The 19175-nt window shown below is 41.7% G+C and overlaps 1 protein-coding gene across 7 annotated transcripts in view; it reads right to left on the bottom strand.

Annotated features, from left to right (window-relative positions):
• The window catches only part of RBMS3 (RNA binding motif single stranded interacting protein 3), a 723228-nt gene that overhangs the window by 353158 nt on the left and 350895 nt on the right, over positions 1-19175 (bottom strand). For 5 of the 7 annotated variants that reach the window (XM_075493193.1, XM_075493195.1, XM_075493194.1 and 2 more), the window contains one exon: positions 2236-2405. In XM_075493193.1, the coding sequence (XP_075349308.1) occupies positions 2236-2405 (170 nt within the window). The remainder of the gene's footprint in view (positions 1-2235; positions 2406-19175) is intronic. The other 2 variants (XM_075493197.1, XM_075493199.1) reach the window with 1 other exon arrangement.

Raw genomic sequence — 19175 nt, 5'->3', positions numbered from 1 at the left:
AGCCAGGTAAGCTGAGAGAGAGCTCTAAAGAAGACAACCACTTCTGAAGAGACAAATTTATGTTTTGCTCACATAGCAGCAGATTGCTGCTATACAGACTGTATTGGGGGGGGGAAGAAGGGATTTGGACCTCTATCCACCTCTACTATGTAACCATCTGCAAAGGTAAAGAAAATGTCTTGCAATATCTTACTTTAAAAATCTACATGCTGCCATGACAAATTCTTGTATCTTCAGATGTTAAGTTCCCCTATATTGTCCTTCCCTTTGATAAATACTTTTAATATTCTGAAAAAAGACAGAACAACTATCTGGTTTCTCCTCACTTCCATTTAGCCAAAGGATAGAAAATCGGCAAAATGAATGTCAGCATTTTTCTTAAAAGAGTATCTGTTCACACAGGAACTCCACGATAGCAAGACAAAGCCCTCTATCATAGATCAGATTAAGTATAGTGGAGCACATTAAAAATTTTGCCACAGTGACGAAAGGAAGCTCTCGGATACTTGATGTGCACTTCCCATACGCAGACAAGGGGTAGGGACGCGGTCTCTGAACTTGATGATTCAAGTAACACTGCTCGTACCGCAGCCGACTTGTGCCTCACACCATGACTGCAGCACTAAGCGCCAAAGCCATGAGGCTCCTCTAGGAATAGTTAGTTCATTCCCAATCAGCTGCTCAGCTGAAAGCATTTGTCTGGACTTGGAAAGGGTCAGACTGCAAGAAGATGAATAGCAAACCAGCTTTTTGAACGTCAGCAGACTGCAGTCAATTTATACCTACTGAGGATCTGGCCCTTGAACTGGAATTACCTGTGACTGTCACAAGCGGGAAGTGTCAACGAATGTAGTTTGTACAAATGTCAGACAGGTACACTCGCAATTCAGCTTGCATGAAACATGAAAAACCACCAGCATGCTATACTCCTGTGAACAGTGAGCCAGTTCTACCTGTAGCGGCTTTAATAGGAGAAAGTCACAGGGAAGAGTTTCAAGCTCACGTAATTTTGCTCAAGTTCAGATATCACTTCACTAAGAGTGCTAGTTCCAGTCCTGGTCAGCCATGTCCACATAAAGCATACTTAGGGAAGTCTTTCAGCATTTTTGGTCAAAATCAGGAAACGCAAAATGGCACAAAATTGTAACACCCCATTAAATTGTTACTCCTATTGCAAGCTTCAAAACGACAGCCATTTGGATTCAAGTCAGCAGATCAGCCCTAGACGGTTCCTCACTTCACCAAACTTCATTTATTGATCCCTATTTGAAAGGCTGATTTGTGATGAAAAATATCAGACGCTGTTGTCTTTTGGAATAGACTATTCTGTGGCAAAAACACTGCAGTTCTGTATAATCACAGGGGTGGATTTTTATTTTTCAAGTCTCTCCATGTTCTTATTTCAACACAAAAAAAATGTGTTATCCTAAATTCCACCCAGGTGATCTCTGGTTGGGATCTCAAACCGGGTTACTCCCTTCCCACATGTCATCAATAATAATCAAGACTTTGGCAATCCAATCAAGTTCTCCTTTCTACTCACATTAGCCACTACATTCAGTCGAGTGAGGAGGGGTAACAGGGTGCAACATTTTAGGAAACGGTTCTGTTGATGACACATGAGGAGCAAAGAACTCCGTTCTGCTGCCTCTCCAGTTTCAACAGGAATAAAACACAGCAAGACTGATATTTCTCAGTACAAACTGCAAACATGACTCAAGATAAACAGGGAGGTAGAAGGCGCTACTTTCGACATCATCGGGTTTCAGTGGAACTGCAGTTAATTAGATGTTTGCTACAAGGCTACCTTCAGTGGGTTTCATACTTCTCAACCTTTGAGCCCGGCACAGCAATCAAAAGATGTGATAAATGACTGAGGTGGGAACACCCATGTTTTGTTGTGCACCAGGTTATGATTCACAGATCATTGTAACTATAAAATCTGTCATTAGGGAGGTTTTCTTGCCATGCAAATTCTCCTTTTAACATAAGAAAGAGACCAGATTAAAATAAACAGAAGTCAATGTGAAGGTCTTCACCTCTCTATCCCCCAAAACTCATTACCGGAAGGTTTTCAACAGCCATTAATTAGCTGTTCAAACTAAAGAAATAATGGTTAACCTTCGAGTGCAGAAGGCTTCTGATGTCTTTTTGTGGACATACATAAGTTTAAACAGAAAGGCTAGCTTTGACATTCTCCTACACGAAGATGCCGAGTGTTTTAAGTGCACTTACGGCTGGCACAGCTTGATAAGGTCCTGGTCAGTGGTGCCGGGCGGAAGGCCTCGAATGTACAGGTTGGTTTTACTCAACTGCTCTCCGCTGCTGTTGTTGCTGCTGTTGTTGCTGCTGTTTGTGCTGGGGCTGGGAGGAGCCATGGGGTGGGGAGCTGGTGCATAGGACTGCTGGAAACAAGACAAAAACAAAAAGGCTGTTACTGGAAAACCAAAGCGTGGCAGACTCGTGTGCTCTACCCAGGTAACGCCAGAGCTGTGCACTGAGGGCATGCTCGTCCTGCCCGCCCTGCCCGCCTCCAGCTGCCCACTCGCTCCCGCAGCGCGTGCACCCACCCCGCGCCAGCAAGACCTTTCAAAACGCCAAACAAGGCCGAGATTTTGGGTTTAGCCACGGCTATGAAGTGCATTATTTTACTTTATTTTTTAATCTGGAATTAAAGGAGCTAGATTATGAGCCTATTTCATCTAGATCACAAAATAAAGCTCTGAAATGACAGATACTCGGGAGTAACTGGTATTAAAGAAAGAAGTTAAACACAATCTGCCGTAAGAACGCTCTAAGACAAAAATAAGAGTATCTAGCCAAAGGTACGAGAGCTGATGCCAGAAGCCTAGCAATTTTTTTCTAAACATGAGCAGCATCCCGTACATGCACAGTCAGGTGGCAGAGAGTTAGCTAGCCTGAGAGGGGAAATAATCCAAAGCAGCCTGAAAAGACTCTCATTAGGAATGTCTTTCACAACAGAGAAACAGGGTTTGGAAAAGATGATCAGGCTAGGACCTCCTGCTCTCAAAACCTTACCCACTTCTGAACAACCACAAACCACACACAACAACTGAGAAATATCACTTAAAAAGGGAGGCATTCTCACAGGGAAAACAATACTCTCCCCTAACTCCCTGGTAAATACATGCTATGAAAGAAGACACACGCGTGCTATAAAAATTAGCTAAGCACCTCCGATCTGGGGCAGCAACAGGGAATTTAAGCTGGTGCAACCATCCCCGGCTCTCTAACCATCAGCATATTTATTGGCAGCACAGAGCGCTTGTCAGGAGAGCGGAGGGGTGGCTGGAAGGAGGACACCATGTCCTGTCACCGCTGGGACCTATGCAGAAAAGCTGAGATCTAGGGGAGAAGCTGGAGGATGCTGCGGGCCGAGGCTCCAGCCGGGCAGCCGGAGGAACCAGAGTCAGAGCTCCAGGCATGTAACCGCCTGCTGAGAGGGGGGAAATCTGGTTTCTGCAAGGTGATCAGCTTATTCTGCCAGCAGTATGTGTGGTTACAACTGCAGGTAAATGTTGGGCCAATGCTAAGTTAACGATGATCTGCTAATGGACTAATAAAAGCAAAACATATGCAATTTTCATTATAGTATCAACGACACTTTAGTGACTTCTAATATGCTCATTCTGCATTTAGGCCTTGAACAGAGAAAATATTTAAGTCTGTGAGTAATTCTGATCACGCTAGTCAACTGCCCCTTTCATTTCAGTGGCCCTGCTTTAGTGCTTATAATTATGTGTGCACTAAATCAGAGCCTCGGTAGATGGATATTTTTGAATTAGTAGCTCTAAACTCTTTCAAACGAGTCCCTTCACTTAGAAGAACCAAAAAAAGTTGGAGAACATACGGGGAGCATCAGTGATAGGTAAAGCTCAGAGGCTTTGATGAAATACATAAAGCACCACGCTTGCAGGAATGCCTTTCCTGCTGCCTTCTCCTTCCTTCTTCCCAGTTTCTCCCATTTAAACCAGGAGAGTAGGAACACACCATCAAGTGTCAGGACATCAGAATTCCTCTGCAATCGAGCCTGGTTGTAATGTGACTTAAGTAGGACCCATTAAAAGGAAAAATCAGTTTAATAGACAGTGCAATCGCCATGCTAGCAAGTAATGACATTTGCTCTCATCTACGGTAATAGAGAAAGGGCAATGAGCTTCCTTCCCCAAGTATCCGTGTAGATACTTTTGCTGACAATCAAAAGCATTTAATGCATACAGATCACATTTCTCTGCGTACACATTTTATCACTGGGTAATCCCCACCCACCCAACCTTCAATGTCATTTGCAGGAATAGAGAGCTGAAGCAGCAGCCCCGAGTACCAGCACAGGGAACCGTCTCGACTGAGCCCCAGTGCCGTGGGCACGTCCTGGAAATCAGCTCCACACCACAGCCATGGCACGGCTGGGTGAAACTGCACACAATGGTAACCTCCAACACACACAGAGACACGTGCATCTTAAAACATCTTGGCTGAAAGCATATTTAAATCTCTGGGCACTCCAGGGCCATGGCAAAGGTAGATGTGACTGTGTGTAGCACTTCTTTGGTTTTAGTATACTGAGAGCGCAGTGGTAATCAAAAGTGGGCTCAAATATCCCATGGTAATCTTCCACATTTTGAGCATTGGTAATGTAAAATTAAAAAAAATAATAATTAAAAAAAGGTCAAGGTAACATTCTTACTGTTTTACCCCACACTTCCAAGTTTACCATACACACTGAATGCATATAAATGATGTAAGGCTAGGACAGAATTTTCTGTAAGCCAATAAAGTGCTATGTACTTTAATTATTAATTGTTATTATTATATATGTCTTAGCAGGGGATAATGAGTAAATGGCCTATTCTCACACCAACCTAATAAGCAAGAAAAAAAACAAGTGGAAATATACCTTTGAAATACAAAGAGCAATTTTCATTCTATTATAAGATCTTTATCCTCACACAGAGGAAAGCACTGGGGGCCTAATTCTAATTTAAGCTTAAGACATTTTATCCCTCTCGGCCAGCTGAAAGGGGACCTAGAAGTGAACATGAATTACATTTACACTGATTTTAAGGCCACAGCTATTAAAAAAAAAAAAAAAAAAAAAAAAAGTCCTCGGTATACCCAGAGAATTAGGCCATGGGATAGGTGGTCTCTCAAGCAAGAGCTGCTCAGACAATAGGCACACAGAGATGCCCAGGTTCACAGCAGCATCCACAGAGATGCTTTAAGGGTGGGCAGAGAGGCAGCCGTGCTCCACTTTGGAGGATGCGGATCTTCTCAGACCAGTAAGCACCGATATACTCCAAACCCTCTTCACTAATAAATCTCAGCCACTGCAGCCCACAGTAATTTCCATGCATATCCAATACCCCAGAATACCATCCACAGAAAGATTACAAAATTGCCTGTACTAGGGCTGATGACATCTTCTGGCCGGTTGCCAGACTAAAAGCTTCAGGTCAGAAGAAAGCTTTGAATTCTTGTTTCCTGAGCTGATGAGTGTATGACTGATGGCAGAAGTATGCATTTTGCCTCCAAATGAGCAAAGGGTCTGGTTCGTTAATCTCCACATAATAACTGGAGTGAAAGAAATGAATGGCAACCTGATGATGATCCCAGATACGGACCACTTGCTACAGGATCCTAGATGATGCCGAAGGGGGGCATTGCCTAGGGAGCCACGTGTGCACCCAACAGCAGTAAATTTGGGCCTTGTTCTGACGTCGGCCCCCTTCGTGGCTGGGGGCAAAGCACTTAACTTCTCTGCCACAAGAGCCATGAGGAGCACCGCTTTCCAGAATGGCTCAGAACACCCTGACACCAGCTGTAGAAATCTGGGAAAGACGTTTTGCCAACACAGCCGAGCACAGGAGCTGCAGCGCTAGAAAAAAGTATTAGGCAAAATCTACATGTTTTACTTCAAAAGGGAGCTGGAATTCACAGCTGGCTTTGCCGTTAATTTTTCAAATAACCAATGCAACCAACTCATTTTTCAATTCTCATGCTTCATTATTCAATGGGGAGTGTGGAGGGAATGAACTGGTTTGTAGATCATTCCAAGCAGCTTATTAATTTAGCATGGCTAGCTAATAGGATTTGTTTTCATCTTTGAAAAATGAATGAAATTTCTCCTTTTTCATTATTTAAATGTGAGAAATTAATGTGCTTAATTCCTATCCAGTCCCAGGAACGCACCCTTATGCTTAAACCCTACCGTTGAGCTCTCTGAAACAGTGTCCCATGGAAGCGTGCACAGCTAAGCATGAATAACGAGACACCTTGGTCTTTCTTACTCAATAACCCACAAATGCTGAACCAGAAGCCTCTTGGTTACTAAATGAACAACACTCCCCCTTCCAACATCCAACCTCCTTACACAAGAACGGTATTTATCTTCCCATGGCAACCACAGTACTCTTATGTAGTTTTTCACTTGTTGCAAGTTTAGTCTAAAGCATTTTTCTTCCAAAGCAAAATACTACTTAAAAAGACAAATTTCAAATATTTTTCACATACAATTCTTTTTGGATGGGAATCACAGGCCCCAGATGCCAAGTTGTAGAGTCTGCTTTATTAGCAGCAGCTGGCTCCTTGGCAGGCTTCTGAGGCGGTCAGACTTGTGGTTTTGGAGTGGCCTCAGAGCCTAGGATGCAGCTGGACAGCTATGCTAATGGACTAGCCAATTTGTTTGTATTCACCTTTGGCTATCCCAAATTTGTACTCTTATCCACTTGAAAGTAAGGTCTTGGAAAGATTCCCCATTAACACCGATACGTTGACTTTTCCTATCGTAGTGCATATTTTACATTAAAAAATTAGTACAACACACAGTCCTGCATTAAAGCATGCATTATTTAAGCAATTGTGAACATACACTATCCATTTCGCTTTGAACAGAGTGTTTTCCAGCTGATAGATTCATCTCACTTAGAGCCCAATTGCTACACAATTCCCTTAGCTCCTGATTGAGAGGATAAAATAAGGCAAAGTAAATACAAATAAATTGTGCAAATATCACTTTACAGCTCACACTAGCAAAACACTGTTCCCTTTACATCCTACTGTACAAAGGAGTAATTTTTGAGAGCTGGAGGGTTCTTAGTGGCCAGTTACAGTAATGATAAGAGGATGCCACCAACTTATTGGCCTGTTGATGGGATTTTGGAGCTGATTAAACGGCAAACCTCATATTAAGCAAAAGACAATCATCACAGCTGAAAAGAAAACAGAGACGTAGGGCAAATATAATAAAAAGAATTAGATAAAAGCCACAGCAACTCTTCTGCCTTCAGTTGGCTTCCTCAGTGAGGTAAGCTGTATTTCTCGTCCATAGCCAGGTGGAACAGAAAACTGAATAAAGGATGAACATTGAACTGGCAACACAGAAACCTCATGTATTTTAGAAAGGCTGCAGTCAGGGGAGCTCGAGTCATAATTTTCTTCCTGAATTTGTAGGGCATTCACTGGTCTTGCAGAATCCAGCCACGACTATTGTCTAGCTCCCATCTGGCCAACGAAGGCCTGGAAGGCAGTGCTCTTCTTGGACGCTTCCCTATATAGGCAGACCTTTCCCTAGACATCTAACAGAAAACAAACAAATGTAATAGTGGACATATTTTCTAACCTCTCTGCACAGTGACAAAGCTTCCTGGACTGTTTCTGTAGGAGCAACAACCCACCGCTTGGCAACCTTCTCCATTTGTAAAGGAATGGCATGAGAAAATGTAAGTAAACTCAAAAGATGAAAACAGATAGTAAGGTTCAAAGTCTGCTCCATCACAGTCCTTTCCATCAGGAAAAACAGAACACACCTCAAGAGGATTTTGATTTCTGTGAATCCCTTCCAAGGCCTTTAAAAGTGATTTGCTGGATACAAGATGACCAGTGAGTCAGAGCTGCTGGGTTACGCTCTCTGTACCGCCACTATATCACACTGCTACCCAAGCAAGTCATTTAGATTCCTTATGTCTCGGTTTACCAATCTGTAATGATTCTTCTTTACCTTTTCAAGGCTTACATAATGCTCCGTGATTACTGGATGAAAGACGCTATTGAGGACTGCAATATTACTTAAAGATGGGAAAAATAGTAAAATTTAACTTAACAACCAAAGCTGTTTCTAATTCTTTTGCAGATAAAAATGATTTCTGCATACAATGATCTTGCTACCCTGTATCTAAACTGAATGAACAAAATAATGTTAAAGCTTAAATAGAATGCCAATCCAATTAGCTTTCTCATTAAAAATAGTATTTATTTTATTTTTATAAAAACCTTAGAATTATTCAATCACAGTGCTCTCTTGCTCATGCTTTTTCTATACATTGAACTTTTGTTTCATTCTATTCCAAACAATATCTTTAGTTCATAGAAAAAAGGCATCATTGTGTTTTGCTTACCCTTTCTTTTCATACAGCAAAAAAGATCACTTGTGAAAAATGACAATTATGGGGGGAAAAAAAAAAAAAAAAGACCTAGTCCTCCAACAGGCACAGTAGTCATTCAACAGTCAGATTAAAATTGGTATTTGATGGGTCGATATGATACTTTGAGATCTTTGTTTCACACACAAAGCTGTTGAAATTAGTAGGCTAAATACTCCTGGGGTTTACAATTCCCTTGAACCCAGCACAAAGCACAAGAGCTCCATAAAGCATGAGCTCAGGAATAATTTGGCTCAATTTCCTCTGTTCTAAAATACTTCTCTTCCAAATCACGACTACCTAGCTTTTAGCGCTTTATAAGCACCTACAGGTAGACAATACATAGGAAGCAAAGCATCCACAGGAAGAGGAAGAAGTCCTTTATTGGACGGTACCTGCAAAGTGTGTCTCATTTTATACAATTCTCTGCATTAAAACCAATCGACCAAGCAACCAAAAAACAACAGCAATTCACTCTTCCTGGCTATCTTTAAGAGCACTGAGAGTTCAGCAATCATTAGCCAGAGTAATATACACCAGAAGCCTGAAAATCTTCTCACTGATCACAGTATCTCATATTTCCACTAAGAGTGACTGAAATATATCAATATGTACATCACTCCATTTCCCACTATTACCAACGGGAAATTTCAAAAGCAAATTGGTCAGGTGTAAAGTGGCTTATTTTGAAGTATGATGACATTTAAATAACAAAGTGGATTAGAGCACATATCATTAGGCTAGACTGATGGTCATGTCACCTGAGGATGAGCAGACCCCGGCAAAAACCAGTCCAAGACAAGGGAATGGCACAGAGATGAAGAGCATCGTTTGCAGACTGAGAACGCCCTGGCCATCGCTGCCCCCTGGGTTTTGGCCGCTAAATAGATGTAAGCTGCCGAGCCACCAAATTCAGCCCTTCGCCCTCTCCTCCCTACATGTTGCTATACCAAAGATAAAACTACTCATCTCTCGTAAGTGATTTTCTGTTTATCCGTGGACTGCCTGTCACTCTGGACTAAACTATGGTAGCTTCCCTGGATTTAGGGCTTCTCGCATCCAGACAGGAGGGTACTATTTAGTCCTTAGCACTAAAAAGTCAAAGACTAGAGATGTGTCACCAAACAAATATTTTCCAGAGCGGAAAATAACCTTCACAGCCTTGTCTCCTCCCGTTTATTTCATGGCAGGAGGCTCCCGTGACAGACCATTCCTGTGGTATTACTTATTTCTCAGCAAGGGAAAAGAAGAATTCTTTCTATAGATAAAGTATTTTGGCACTTTGGCAAACTCGTAAACAATAACCTATATTCTTTGACATAAATTAGTGTTATTGCATCATTATCCAATCTATTCATATTTTATTGATGTACTGAGACTAAATGTGAACAGAATCTAGATCTGAAAAATACTAAATCTGGGCAATCTGGACGATAAAACATTGCAATTCCCCTAATAAGAATATTTTAGAGCACAGATCAAAATATGACAGCAATTACTGCCTGTGATACAACAACTTTGTGGTAAAAAAAACAGGGGGAAAAATAACAAATTTAAGCAGAAATTATTATTTGTGTTTACATTTCCATGTAGCCAATTTTTGGGCTACAATGATGAGTTGCTGGTCCATTTGAAGGTTAAGAACAGCAATGCAGATCGAAAGGCTGACACTTAACTTTCCAAATGTTGGCACAAACACACACATTTTTGGTTCTGAGAAACTAAATTTACTCTCTGGATATTTGTTTACATGTGGCAGACTAAAAGCATCTTGGAAACAAGATGTAGGAGGCACGTGCTTTATTGCATTGCTTTTCTGCACACAGTCCACACATACCACAGCATCATCACTGGTGCGAGAACCTCAGTATAATAAAAGCCCATCACATAAAACTGAACTTAAAGCACAGAACAAAACCAAAACATCGATATCATCTCTTTACTGTCCACTTGAGAATATGGTGAGCAGAGATCAGAAGCAGATGTGTTTTCGTTCTGCAGAATGAAAGCCCAACCAAAAAGGTTTTTCAAAGTCCAACCCAAGTTTCCTCAGTTTGTCATTCGTACAGAAGAATGAGGTGGGAAATCTGCCACTGCTGACATGAGCATTGGTGGGATGGTGGAAACAGGGGTGGCAGAGCTCCCCAGGAATGGCCCTTATCATCTCCCCCTGTTACCACAAAAATTTTTTGTAGATGTGTACGGGTAACCTCTGCCCCCTCCACCCAGTGCTATATAAAGATGAGCTGTGCCTCCCCTCCTGCGGCTAAAGGAATCCATGGAACACAGAGTTTGGGAAAGGTTTGTCCCAAAGATAACAGTGTGACACCATCAGGACAGAATGTGGGGCATTCCACAATAGCTGGAGTTCATGTTTTCTTCGGGGCCCCTTGGGCTACAGCAACACACTGCTCCCAGGCCAGGGGCCAGAGGATGCCCACAGAAGATATGAGCCATCACAAACCTCACCACATTTTTGCTTCCAGTGCAAACTCCTCTAACAAGTTCACGATAGCAAATAGCTTTTAAAAAAATTGCCCATACAAGTCATTACAGTTGATACCTAATTCCTCGCCTAGGAAGGAACCAATCTCATGAGACAGATGTCTGTAATGTCATTTAAAGGACAGCTAGAAAGCCCTCTAACAGTAAGCTGATACAGCTGGGACAAGGATCTGACAGCAGCAGTTAGGATTTAGATGTCAGCCTATGGGGGTAGTTGGCCAAGGCAGTGGTGGGCACCTTCACGCTTGTCACAGCCCTGAACCCTGCATCACACAAGGCTGAGAAAGGCAGGGAAGCCGGGGTGGCCACGTGTGGGGCTCACCGCAGGCAGCACGCTGCAGGAGGCAGCTGGGTCTGAAACCCCATGTTAGGAACCCCTCTGTCCCATTCTAGGTACTTCTCTACATCCTTAAAATGAGTTGTCTATGTGAAAGAGTGAGTTTTACAATGAAGTCACCATTACACGAGCTAGGAAACTGTTTGGGTCCATGTAGAGACTGCAGTGAAGGAATGGGTCTGCAAGCCTTAAAGGAACTTGGTAATGAGATGAGTTGCAGACCTTCATCAGGACAAAGGCAGCTTCGAGCACCCACAACCAACATCCCAGGAGCACACAAAACGTAAGGTACCTGGGAAGGTGAACAAGATTTACCATGACACATTCTGGGATTTAAGCACTTCCCTTTTCTGCTAGTGCCACTAAGTGCTTAAATTCATATGCTAAGGAAGTTGAATACAGATAAACACTCTCCACTTTGTTATTGTAGACTCTGGTGTCTTATAAAATCTCCATTTTCTCTAGATTTCATGCGTCAGACGTGAGACGTAGTGTGGGAAATGCTATTTAATTTTCTTTGATTTAACAAGCAACTACTATAATTTATGTTTAAATTTTCTCCCAGACATCAATCAAATCCACTTGAGGCAAAACTTACTAAATAAACTAAATAATTAATGCAAAAATAGAGAACCTCTTTATTCTATTTTTGGAATTTTCAGAATGACACTATTTATTTACAGTCATTTCTACCTTTTTCCTTAAAATTCAACTTTGTATAAATGGTATTGGTTTTGAGGATGAATTTACTCAAGCATGCTATGAATGTGTAAAAAACCCCAATACTGCTGTCTTTTTGAATCTATGAAATAAAATAGTTCCATATTTTGTTTCCATTCATACTCTTCTTATTAGGAAAACATATGTACCTTAGACTGAATTGAAGCCTGAACACTAAATCCTCAGGATACATCCTATATTCACACCAAGTGCAGACTGAGGCAATGGTCCAACCTGATCAGCCCACCCTCAGGGGTATGTGACCACCTGTGTAACTAGATGTCATAGCAGTTGCTGCCTACCATGCACTTTGTTGTCATGACTGGAGGTCCTGGGAATGCCCACAGGACTACTGAATGATGGAAGTCTCCTCCTAAATTTTATAATACTTAAAGTCACTGGAAGATGATAACTATATCTGAGCAGCTAGTGAGATTTTGACATCTGTTTTCGCTAGAATGTAAATAACATCATGAACTTTTTTGAAAAGTAAAAAAAACTTCAGAAAGTCCACTTTGCTTCAAGATCAGTGAATCTGAATATGCATAACCCTGCCCTGCTGGTTAGATATACAAAAGACCTATCATTTCCTACACTGTAATCCAGTATTATTCAGCAAGTCCTTTCCCTTCTAATTCCTACTTCTTTCTTCAATGTTTCCACCATCTCTGACTTTTAGCACTTCTCAGAGCAGGAAAAAAAAAAAGTCTAAATTTACTATGGGCTAAGTTCTCAGTCTCTTCCCATTTCTTCAACAACAGATTGTGCTTCTGTGCTTGTCCGAAGTTTCAAATGTCATTTGACTCATGCGCTCAGAAATGTTGACTCAATTAAAATATCCGTACAAAACTAAATTTCAGTTTGGTAAAAGTAACCTACCCTTCTTTTTCTGATACACTTAGAATGGCTCATAACTAGTGCAGAAATTTAATTTCATTGTGACAGCTTCCTTTTCACAGTTCCCTAAAATCATCATTATTTTCTGCTAAATGTTGTGGGATCATGAGCCAAGTATCTTGCCACCATACACAGATTCAGCTGAAGACGTTCCGCCCAAACTGTTTTAGGCTTTGTGCCATGCACTTTTTCCATACTGTGCATAACAATACGAAGAACCTGAACTTGTGTGCTCAGACCTCAGAGGTGAAGAGCCTTGCAATGTGGGGACTCAGCTGCTTCGTTACGCATCTGTGTAAAATCCAAGGGAACACTAATTGGGATGATGAGGTACTCCTGTGGCAAGCAATAGGAATTGAGAGTAAGAGGATACATATGTTAAAATTCCTGAAACAAACCAGAAAGTTTGGTTGTGTGTGTTTTTTTTTTTTTAAAAAAAGAGCTTCTAACACATTCATCTGTATTTACTATGTTTTTCATCCAAATTATATATTTCTTGATAAACAAAAGCTTAAGTTTCCTCCTGCACTGCAACATTGCCTCCAATCTCTTCTGTTAGCTTTCTGGCGTTTTGACCTTTTAATATTCTTCATTCAAGCTGATTTATTTTTTAAGTCTGCATTTTTTTTCTCTGGAAAGAATATGTGTTTGAAGTCATTTCAAATGTTAAATCAGGATAACTAAAATAAGAAAGAAAGTCTCCTTAATACTTTTCCTTAATAAATCTTGTACCAAGGTTTAGAACAGAAGCTTGAAGAATGTTAGCATGTAACAATAAGGTTTATATTCCAAATTAGATACACAGAAATATTCTCAAAGTCTTAATAGCTCTTAATACCACTGTCTTAGACTCATGTGCATGAAGTGTTGAGCAAAACCAGGAAATTTAAATCTAAAATGAGAAATAATTTACATCATAAACCACAACAGGGAAGAGTGACAACTACAATCACTTCTAACAAAACAGTAATCAGATCATAACAGTAACATACCATGTCACCAGCTGGAGCAGAAATTGGTTAGGAACACCAGGGCAATAAGGTTGTCTACGGGCACACTGGAAGCAAAAGGAAGACTAAGGAGAACATTTGCCCACTACTGAATAGGGCAGGGGACTAGTGACAAAGGACACGGGAGAGATGGAGGCACTTGGTGCTTTCTTTGCCTCAGTCTCCACTGGCAAGGTCTGCTGCCAGGCCTCTCGGGTCTCTCTGACAAGTAGTAGAGCCTGAGGTGAGAGGCGCTGCCCCAGAAGGGGAGCATCGAGTTCGAAACTACTCCAGGAAGCCACTTGCAGGTTACTCAACACCAACTGCAAGGGACAATGACTGCAAGGGAGCCAGATGATGTCACCGTGAAGCTGCTCTCTCTCGTCTTTGAAAGGCTGTGGCAACAGGAGGCATCAGGATGTTCCTGATGACTGGAAAAAAGGCAAACGTTACACCTGTCTTCAAAAGAGGGAGGATGTGGGGAACTGCAGGCTGGCCACAGCCTGGCAAAAACTAAAGAGCAAAGCCTCCTGGGAGCTGTGTCTAACCACCCAAGGGACAAGAAGGTGATTAAAAGCAGCCAGCATGGATCAGCAAAGGCAAGTAACACTTGGCCAACTTGCTTGTCCTCTGTGTTGAAATAACTGGCCCTACAGATCAGGGGAGAGGAGTGGACGTTATTTACCTTGACTTTAGCAAGGCTTGCAACATGGTCCTCCACAGCATCCTTGCAGTCAAACTGAGGAAGACATGAGCTGGAGTGATGACAAGGAGGATAAAAAACTGGCTGGAAGGTTGGGCTCGACGGGGAGCTGTCAATGGTTCGAAGCTTAACCGGCAGCAAGGCACAACCGAAGATCGATACGGCAGTCAGCCATGTGGCACCATCACCAAGCAGCCAGACAACGGGAGGGAGTATGCCCTCGCTGAGATTGCAGATAACACCAAGCTGGGGGGAGCAGTTCACTGACTGGAGAAAAGGGCTGTCTCAAAGTATTATTATCAGTATGTCCAATGCTATAAGAACGAACTGCTTAACACAAAACTCTTTCACCTCATGCATTACGTATGTTAAAAACCCTCCAAGTTTACTTACAGAACAAATGTCTACTAAGTGATTTCTGCAGGTGCAGATAAATCCTATAATCAAATTCAACTGCACACAAAGGATTTACTAAAACTGAGACATCCGAACTTTATTCCTTTGCTATGCTTTGACCTCAAGTTTAGTTCATTTGCTAAAGTCATTATTAAACAACAATGTTCCACACAGATTTCAGCAGCAGTAGTATTTACATTAATGCAATATCCTTGGGTTAAAGGAATTAGAAATGCTGAAAATCCTGTTCCTCAGCTTCTTTGAAGATCTACACTGTAGTCTAAGGAAACACTGTCTAAGAAAAAAACAGCACCATTTTAAAGGCAGTCTGGTTCTCAATCATTTGGGGTGAAATAAACTGCCAGGTCTTTAAGGATCTCTGAGACTAAAAGTTACACAATTAATGCCACTGCCAGCTGCCATCAGATAATCAAAGTTCAATTTTGGTAAGATTTTAAATTAAATGCAACCCTAGTTATAACAAACAGATTTTACCTTCTTCCCCCTTCTCCCCCTTCTGGAAATAAGGAAGGCAACCTCACACTTCCCCATCATATCAAGGAATAGCTTTCAATGGGCAGTGTACGCAGACCAGGTACTAGGCACAATCTCAGACATAAAATGTCACACACAGTAGATCTAAAGTGGTAATTACAACTTAGGCCTCAATTTCTGGGAATTTGGCCCAAAAAAAGCTTGAAAAACAACTTCATCGGTGATCTTAAAACTGCAGCGGTACTCTGAAAGACATCAGCAGATATACTGCCGGGCTCCAAGGTGTGTCTGAGGACAGCTGCAGGACTGAATCCTACTTACAACACAAGGAACTAAACTATCACTAAATACCTCTGCAAAGGCTAGGGTCTTATGGAAAGCAGAACATGTTAATGAAGTATTTAAATGACCACGTGGCCATGACTACTCACACAGGATCCAAATTTAGACTGCACAGACTCATGAAGTCCAACATTTCCTAACTTCTGACTCCTTGACTGTACAACCTTAACTTCTTTTAACATAATTAACAGAGTCTGATAACAGAAGCCGACAGTTACTTTACATAAGAAACACCACATTTGGGGAAAACAAATGGCCCACCTAGAAGAGAGCTTTACATTTGGGAGTTGCTAATAACAGGTGTTTTGGGAAATGGCGTAAGAGCTGCAAGCAGAGAGTAATTATTCCCTGGACACCTTTCACTTTGGGACTTCCCAAGCAGAGGCTGAACGTGGACCATCAACCTAACACATACCAAAGGTCCTACCTCTTCCATGATCTGAGCCGTATAGACTTCAGTCCTCTAAAAACCTCTTTGCGGGAATCAGTTTTAGAATTTAATTTGATATTAAAGAAAAAACTTTAAAATCCTTTTATTTTAAATCTGCCACCAAAAAACGTAATTGGTGCTGCTTCCCCCATTCTCATTTTACAAGGAAAATTTTGCAGTGATTCTTTTCCCACCTTCTTCCTACAATTCAGAACATTTTATGTGAAACTCTGTCATACTGTATCCCATGTCTTACATAGATAATCCTCAAAAACATGAGGAAGTGGCAGCCACCCAGTCAGGGGCATTGCTATCACATCTTTTCGCAAGTAAATAGAAACATCATTGACATGGTGTCTCATGTGCCAAAATACAGAGTCATATTATTAAAAGTGCTAGATGTTTTTAGCATGCTTTGAAAAACAAATGTCTATATTCAAAAATATTTATTCTTAGGGATTCCTCCTAAATGGAAAATGAGAAAAAGGGAATCCTAGACTAAAAATATATACTCTTTTAATTTTACTGGTGTTAAGTTATCTGTGTTATCCCTCATACGCCTAACATTTTGTTTGCGATGGCTTGCCGCTAGATTTCTTTTCTTGAACCTGGGCTAATGCAGTTCTTGCAGGGCAAGAAGTCCTTCCATGAAGGAAATAACCTGTTATCACACTATTACATACTTCACTGAGGTCCTTTTAGCATTACAATTCCCTCATCCTACCACCCCTAACAGATGAAACTCTGCTGCAAAGGAGGAAATACATGCAGAAACATGGCATTCCTGGGAGGGATCCTGCCATTGCCTTCTGTTGCCATACAGAGCCCAGCTCTCCCTGCCCCGTCTCTGGCTCCCCATGCTCAAGACCTTACCCTGCTCCCAACACATCTGGAAGAGCCTCTGTAGCCAGCAGACCTTTGACAATCCACTGGTCTGGCAAGGATGACCACAATTTAAAAGTTCCTTTGTGGGCTGTATGCTGAGGGTTTCTGAGCCGCAAGTGGCCTCCTGGCATCCTCCCCCATTTCTCCTCCTCCCCCCTTCTAAACATCAGCAGCTGCATAAAGATGCCTCAGCATCTGGAAGGACAGGAGTCGTTCAGGCTCTGATGGTGAAACAGGCAAGTACAGGTGAGGGTCAATATGCAGACTGATTCCTGCAATTAGTAACATAGCTCTGAAAAATACGGCAATGGCTATGAAGTTACACATATGCATGCATTACGCTTCTCTGTCTCCGTATCATACATTTCTTCAGCAAAGAAACAGTTTTTCTTTCCTCATTAATGCTTTTTATGAGCTTTGGTAATTCTTCTGCAAGAAGCTAACCAGCACATTAACACAAGCCAGGAAAGCAAGACACTGAAATATTTCCCCCCAGCAACGCCATCAAGTACGATGACACACAGTATAGCCTGGTTTTCCTTAAAGCACTATCCTCCAGAAGCGTTAACTGCCAGATTTCTGCAGTGACAGTCTGCAAGGCTAAAATTAGCAAGCAACACCTTCCCTTGCACCTCATCACATGATAGGAAACAAATATAAATAGGGAAATACAATATGTTCCTAAAGGTGGAGTCTGAATACGTTCATCTCCATAACAGTGTAGAATTAAAGGACACTTACACAAGCAGCTTCTCGTGATATGTCATCTGTTACTAGCATTATAATTCGCTTTCTGCATAGTTAAAAAGAAGACCACCTCTAAATATGCTCCTTTACAACCCAGTCTGGCCTGAATCAAATTACTTCATGTCTATGCTACAGACAAATTGTTTTATTAGGCACCACTATGTTACCAGATGCCTATTTATTCTAGCACCCTTCTGCATAGATAACACAAACCTTTCAGCGGATCCATCTCATCGATAACTGTTATTCTACATTTCACCCAGGAGTATCACAAACTCCTTCACAGGCCACATCCCTCCCTCCTGCACTACTGAGGTGCAGCTGATTGCAGGCTGGATGGCAGGACTTAGAAGATAAAACACAGGTCATATTTCTCTCTTTTTTTTTTTTTCCTCCTAAACAGTGCCGTGCAGTCTTTAATGGCCATGCAAAGCAGCCACGGCCCTTCTTTTTTCAAAACCTTGTCCAGAGGACACACATAAAATCAGGCGTATTTAAAGTCAATCTGCTAATTCAAACACAACGAAGGGTAGAATTAAGTCTGCTGAAGCTGCATCACAGTCCGCACACAAAAAGAAAGCGTAGCCAAATTATCGACTCATTTAGGGCCTTTATTTCTCCTGCATAAGGGAAGCAGGAATAGTCCTTTGCACATATACAAAAACCCAGACATATGTCACAGTGTTGCATAACACTACACAGCATACAACAGGAGCGCATATAGATAATATGATTCAACTTACACAATGCTCTGACAACCTGCTTCTAAGCTTATCATCACCTCGCTGGCTCCGTTCTAGCTCAGCTCGACTATCTCATCTACTCTTCTTGCTGCAGCAGCGTGCCTGTGGCTGAGGAAAAGGGATAACTTCTCCCTGAAGCAAGGCTCTGGCTTAGCCGTGAACTCCCAAGGCAGTGCCCCGGATGCGCCGAAGCCACAACGATTTCAGCAGACCTCAGGTAGGGAGAGGCAGAGATTTTTCTGCAAATCTCCAGGGATGTGACTGCTTCTATTTTAGTATCCCCCTAATTACAAACATCGCTATTTTTGGTCCTAAAATGTTCTGAGCTTTTTTAAAATTAGCCACAGCATTTTACTTGAAGACGCCCTGGCAGCGGGCAACTCCACAGGCTAGCAGCCTACTTGCTAAAATAGTGTTTATCAGCTACTCACTTGAACACAATAACATTTCTGACAGTTTAAACTTAAGTCTCAATTTAAAGACATCTTTAAAAAAAAAAAAAAAAGCCTCTGGATTAGCAGTTCTCACCCAACATCCCAAGTTTGTGA

Source organism: Mycteria americana, chromosome 2 (genome assembly GCF_035582795.1).
Source record: "Mycteria americana isolate JAX WOST 10 ecotype Jacksonville Zoo and Gardens chromosome 2, USCA_MyAme_1.0, whole genome shotgun sequence".
In the NCBI taxonomy this organism is placed as follows: Eukaryota; Metazoa; Chordata; class Aves; order Ciconiiformes; family Ciconiidae; genus Mycteria; species Mycteria americana.
Note: the sequence above shows the minus strand (reverse complement) of the source record. Positions and strands in the feature narration are given on the sequence as shown.